The sequence below is a fragment of the Thalassophryne amazonica genome, chromosome 6, assembly GCF_902500255.1.
Source record: "Thalassophryne amazonica chromosome 6, fThaAma1.1, whole genome shotgun sequence".
Lineage (NCBI taxonomy): Eukaryota > Metazoa > Chordata > Actinopteri > Batrachoidiformes > Batrachoididae > Thalassophryne > Thalassophryne amazonica.
The window spans coordinates 124,969,179-124,975,178 of record NC_047108.1 but is presented as its reverse complement, the minus strand read 5'-3'; the positions used below and the strand labels follow the sequence as shown (position 1 = coordinate 124,975,178).

Here is a 6,000-nt window from a genome sequence, read left to right as displayed (position 1 = left end):
TTTAGCCACAACTCACGTTGATGTCTGTTTTCTGTGACCCTCTCAAAAAAGAAAAAAAAAAAAAACAGTCTCACACCCGAGCGGCTTCCCCCCTCTCGCTCCCCAAACTCATGAACAGTTAACCCTCGCATGACAACATGAACATTAACTCTGTGATCAACTTGTCAAAGTCCAGCACTTGCTCCAGAGGCTGTATTGTTGGTGTGAATAGTGATGCCAAAAGGAGCGAGTGTGCTATTTTATGACCGCAATGCAGATGCCGTGCACGCGCAACACGTGCGCGATGCATTCATAATACACCCGTAATACTGCCGTGATAATCTCAATGTGTCGGATCAGTTTCCTCACTACATGTTATATAACCGTGATTGTTCATCATATATTCGCTATATATTATTAATATATCCATAATTCATACTGGGACATTTGTCATTTTTGGCCATTTTTGTTGCGGACGACAACGAACGCCCACAATTTGTGTACTCAATTCATGCGCAATTAATCCTCTCCCCAGTTGGGACTGGGCCCTTAGGTCTTGCTCAAAAACTCATGGACACCCGCACACACTTGTGGATGAAAATGATTTTGAGGACTGAGCTGTAGTCACTCCCACAGTACTTTAAGACAATCTAAACATGTTCCATCATCATCTGTTGGATTCTCATGCCTGATCTCCCCAAAAAGGAAGAAAAATTTAATTAAAAAAAGACAACTTTGTGTTTATTTCATGGTTCCAACCCAAACATTTGACAGGTTCCGCTCTGGGTTTGATGGACTGTTCTCACCACGTGCAGTAAAATACAGATTTGTAAACCCAGTGTAACACCTTTGAGCTGCACATGCAGAATTTACAATATTTCAGTGTTTTTCCCCTAAATACAACTTTAAAATCACCGGACACTGTGGGGGTTGGTGCTGTGCAATGCCTTGTGCTTGAAATAAACATGACTGAATGCACACACGTGTTTGTTACTATTTGAAAGATGTGCACTTAATTAATGATTCCTCCATCCGTCTTAATCTGGCGGTTTCCGACAGTACAGCTTTTTAATCACAGAGAATTTGTAGCATGAATTCCCTCGGCGTTTTATAAATGGTTTGATGGAGGAGCAAATCTAACGAGGGCGACATGCGAGCTTTTATCTGGGTTTATATTTCAGGTTGAAGTTTTGAGTATATGGCACCTGGTGTGGTCCAGGCCTCCAAATAAACACGAATCGCGGGCTTAACGGCACCAGAGCTGCAACTTCCCAAAAAATGAAATTTGATGAAGTTGATTCTCAGAAAATGTGCTGCCAACAATTTCTGATTATAGAATGTTTTCTTATCTTTATTCATCCAGATAAGTAATAGTATATTTTCTTAATATATAGATTTATTAGGATTTCCCGCAGTCATAAAACATACAGAAAATTTTGAAACATCACACAAATACACAGACATTTAACACAACAAGAGGGGGGGCGTTCACTACATGTATTTCTTTTTTAAATACCAGTAGGCGAAGTAGCCCATCCCTCCAAGGGAGCCCATGAGAAAGGAGGCCCCGAAGAAGGACGGCGGCTTCTTTTTTACCATCCGGAACGCGTTGGGTAGGACGGCCGACAGGAGGGTTGTGTGGATGTCGCCCAACACCTTTCGGAACGCGTAGCGTTTTTGCACACGCATAAAAAAGGACTGCAGGTTTGGCCGGCTGCCGTCCTCCCAGTATTTCTTAGAAAGTCCCAAAAACTTGAGCCTGTGCAACAAGGCTCCAAGGCAGATATCAGCTAGTGTAAATTCAGGTCCACATAGCCACAACTCGCACTTCTGACCTGCAATCAGGGAAAAAAAACATCCCATCACGTAATGCAGGACATTTGTTTGATTGCATGAAAATGAATATGTGAACAGACCTTGATACTCTAGTTTCCTTTTCTCCAGTTCGGCCTCTACTTGATCTAGAACCATGGCTAACTCTCCCAGAATTTTCTTCAGATAATTCACATTGTCATGGTCCAAGATTTTTGCCTGTCAAGTAAATACATAACTAAAAATCAATACACTGTGAAAAAGTTTTTATTGACTCCTCTGGACTCGGTCATCTTGTTGCTTGAGTTTTGTCAGTGTAATGTGTCAAACTGCATTGATGAAAAGTGGACACTTTACACCAACATGACGTAACGCAAAGCAACGGGATGACTGAAATGAGTCAAGAATTTTTCAGACTGTTAAGTACGTTGGCCAATATAGGTCACGACAGATCCAAATTCAGATAACACCAGCAAAAGCAGAAACTCTAACAAATCCAGATAACTATATAAACATGCCGACAGAAAACTCAAGGAAATGTAACCTGCAGCACACACCACAAACACAAATGCTTTGCAAAGGTTTGCAACACAACCTGGGCCGCCACGATTAGTCACGATTACGTCGACTATCACAATACTCTGCGACTGATTTAATGATCAGTGTCATCATTTATTTTTTTTAAGGTTTGTTTGTCTCTTAAAACTGCTTTTCTGTCCATGACACACATACGCAGTAGTGGCAATCCGGGTCAGCTGTGATGACACCGGAAAAGTTATGCCCAAACAATATCATGGCTAGCCAGCAACGAAGCTTAAACGTTTGGGAGCATTTTAACCAAATCAAAGAGAAAAATGTGCAGTGCAAAATCTGCAAGTCAGAATTCGCTTTCCACGACAGTACAACGGCGATGCAGGAGCGTCTGAGAAGGAAACACGTCGTGGCTGATTCAGACGAAGTGAGAGTTGCCTCGGTAAGCTAATTGGCTAGTTAGCTGCTAACATTAACGTCTATAGTGAGCTACTTACTTAGCTGTAAACGTTAACACTGACAATGACTATTTCATTAGCATTAGCACACATATGTGTTTGCTGTAACATAACAGTGATGTCACGTTCGAATAGGAAATGTGATAACAGCAATGTTTTATAACGCTATGTTACAGTGCCAAAAAATGTGTTCCTCTTCAATGAACGACTTTGTTACCAAGTATAAGTTGAATGAACTATCATCTTAACTGTCCTGTGTTTAACTGTCTTGCCAACTCAGTAACCTGAGTTTGGACGGTTAACACAAAATTTTGCAGACTGAGCAGTGGATCTAAAACTAAACGTGTATATTCGGCCTCTACTGGTGGTTGGCTCTCACTGCGGTATTGTATCACTTCCTGTTCCGGAGCACAGCGGTGTTTTTCTGTATCTGTTAGCTGTTTAATCTGCGCAGTTAGATTGATCTAGTTATCTAGATTACGATTTGTTTCCCAGTGTAATCTTTACGTGCCTTAACTAAAGCACTCCTTCTGCTGAATCACCTCTAAATTATTTACACATTATTCACTTTGCGTGTTTTTAGGAATCCGCTAGCTTAGCGTAGCTACTAGCTCTTAGCCGATTTAGCATGGCGGCTTCTCCTGTCTCTCCCGCACTTTTCTGCTCTGGGTGTGAAATGTTTAGTTATTCCTCGGCCTCCTTTAGCAGTAATGGTACTTGTAATAAGTGCAGCTTATTCATAGCTTTGGAGGCCAGGCTGGGCGAATTGGAGACTCGGCTCCGCACCGTGGAAAATTCTACAGCTAGCCAGGCCCCTGTAGTCGGTGCGGACCAAGGTAGCTTAGCCGCCGTTAGTTACCCCCTGGCAGATCCCGAGCAGCCGGGAAAGCAGGCCGACTGGGTGACTGTGAGGAGGAAGCGTAGCCCTAAACAGAAGCCCCGTGTACACCGTCAACCCGTTCACATCTCTAACCGTTTTTCCCCACTCGACGATACACTCGCCGAGGATCAAACTCTGGTTATTGGCGACTCTGTTTTGAGAAATGTGAAGTTAGCGACACCAGCAACCATTGTCAATTGTCTTCCGGGGGCCAGAGCAGGCGACATCGAAGGACATTTGAAATTGCTGGCTAAGGCTAAGCGTAAATTTGGTAAGATTGCAATTCACGTCGGCAGTAATGACACTCGGTTACGCCAATCGGAGGTCACTAAAATTAACATTAAATCGGTGTGTAACTTTGCAAAAACAATGTCGGACTCTGTAGTTTTCTCTGGGCCCCTCCCCAATCGGACCGGGAGTGACATGTTTAGCCGCATGTTCTCCTTGAATTGCTGGCTGTCTGAGTGGTGTCCAAAAAATGAGGTGGGCTTCATAGATAATTGGCAAAGCTTCTGGGGAAAACCTGTTAGGAGAGACGGCATCCATCCCACTTTGGATGGAGCAGCTCTCATTTCTAGAAATCTGGCCAATTTTCTTAAATCTTCCAAACCATGACTATCCAGGGTTGGGACCAGGATGCAGAGTTGTAGTCTTACACACCTCTCTGCAGCTTCTGTCCCCCTGCCATCCCCTCATTACCCCATCCCCGTAGAGACGGTGTCTGCTCCCAGACCACCAATAACCAGCAAAAATCTATTTAAGCATAAAAATTCAAAAAGAAAAAATAATATAGCACCTTCAACTGCACCACAGACTAAAACAGTTAAATGTGGTCTATTAAACATTAGGTCTCTCTCTTCTAAGTCCCTGTTGGTAAATGATATAATAATTGATCAACATATTGATTTATTCTGCCTTACAGAAACCTGGTTACAGCAGGATGAATATGTTAGTTTAAATGAGTCAACACCCCCGAGTCACACTAACTGTCAGAATGCTCGTAGCACGGGCCGGGGCGGAGGATTAGCAGCAATCTTCCATTCCATCTTATTAATTAATCAAAAACCCAGACAGAGCTTTAATTCATTTGAAAGCTTGACTCTTAGTCTTGTCCATCCAAATTGGAAGTCCCAAAAACCAGTTTTATTTGTTATTATCTATTGTCCACCTGGTCGTTACTGTGAGTTTCTCTGTGAATTTTCAGACCTTTTGTCTGACTTAGTGCTTAGCTCAGATAAGATAATTATAGTGGGCGATTTTAACATCCACAGAGATGCTGAGAATGACAGCCTCAACACTGCATTAAATCTATTATTAGACTCTACTGGCTTTGCTCAAAACGTAAATGAGTCCACCCACCACTTTAATCATATCTTAGATCTTGTTCTGACTTATGGTATGGAAATAGAAGACTTAACAGTATTCCCTGAAAACTCCCTTCTGTCTGATCATTTCTTAATAACATTTACATTTACTCTGATAGACTACCCAGCAGTGGGGAATAAGTTTCATTACACTAGAAGTCTTTCAGAAAGCGCTGTAACTAGGTTTAAGGATATGATTCCTTCTTTATGTTCTCTAATGCCATATACCAACACAGTGCAGAGTAGCTACCTAAACTCTGTAAGTGAGATAGAGTATCTCGTCAATAGTTTTACATCCTCATTGAAGACAACTTTGGATGCTGTAGCTCCTCTGAAAAAGAGAGCTTTAAATCAGAAGTGCCTGACTCCGTGGTATAACTCACAAACTCGTAGCTTAAAGCAGATAACCCGTAAGTTGGAGAGGAAATGGCGTCTCACTAATTTAGAAGATCTTCACTTAGCCTGGAAAAAGAGTCTGTTGCTCTATAAAAAAGCCCTCCGTAAAGCTAGGACATCTTTCTACTCATCACTAATTGAAGAAAATAAGAACAACCCCAGGTTTCTTTTCAGCACTGTAGCCAGGCTGACAAAGAGTCAGAGCTCTATTGAGCCGAGTATTCCATTAACTTTAACTAGTAATGACTTCATGACTTTCTTTGCTAACAAAATTTTAACTATTAGAGAAAAAATTACTCATAACCATCCCAAAGACGTATCGTTATCTTTGGCTGCTTTCAGTGATGCCGGTATTTGGTTAGACTCTTTCTCTCCGATTGTTCTGTCTGAGTTATTTTCATTAGTTACTTCATCCAAACCATCAACATGTTTATTAGACCCCATTCCTACCAGGCTGCTCAAGGAAGCCCTACCATTATTTAATGCTTCGATCTTAAATATGATCAATCTATCTTTGTTAGTTGGCTATGTACCACAGGCTTTTAAGGTGGCAGTAATTAAACCATTACTTAAAAAGCCA

General features: G+C 41.8%; 1 protein-coding gene across 1 annotated transcript in view; it reads right to left on the bottom strand.

Annotated features, from left to right (window-relative positions):
* Positions 1-1,258: 1,258 nt before the first annotated feature.
* The window catches only part of gdap1l1 (ganglioside induced differentiation associated protein 1-like 1), a 45,898-nt gene continuing 41,156 nt past the window's right edge, over positions 1,259-6,000 (bottom strand). Inside the window, exons 6-7 of the mRNA XM_034173357.1 lie at positions 1,896-2,010; positions 1,259-1,814 (exon numbers count right to left, since the gene is read on the bottom strand). Coding sequence (XP_034029248.1) covers positions 1,471-1,814; positions 1,896-2,010 — 459 coding nt within the window. The 3' untranslated portion in view covers positions 1,259-1,470. The remainder of the gene's footprint in view (positions 1,815-1,895; positions 2,011-6,000) is intronic.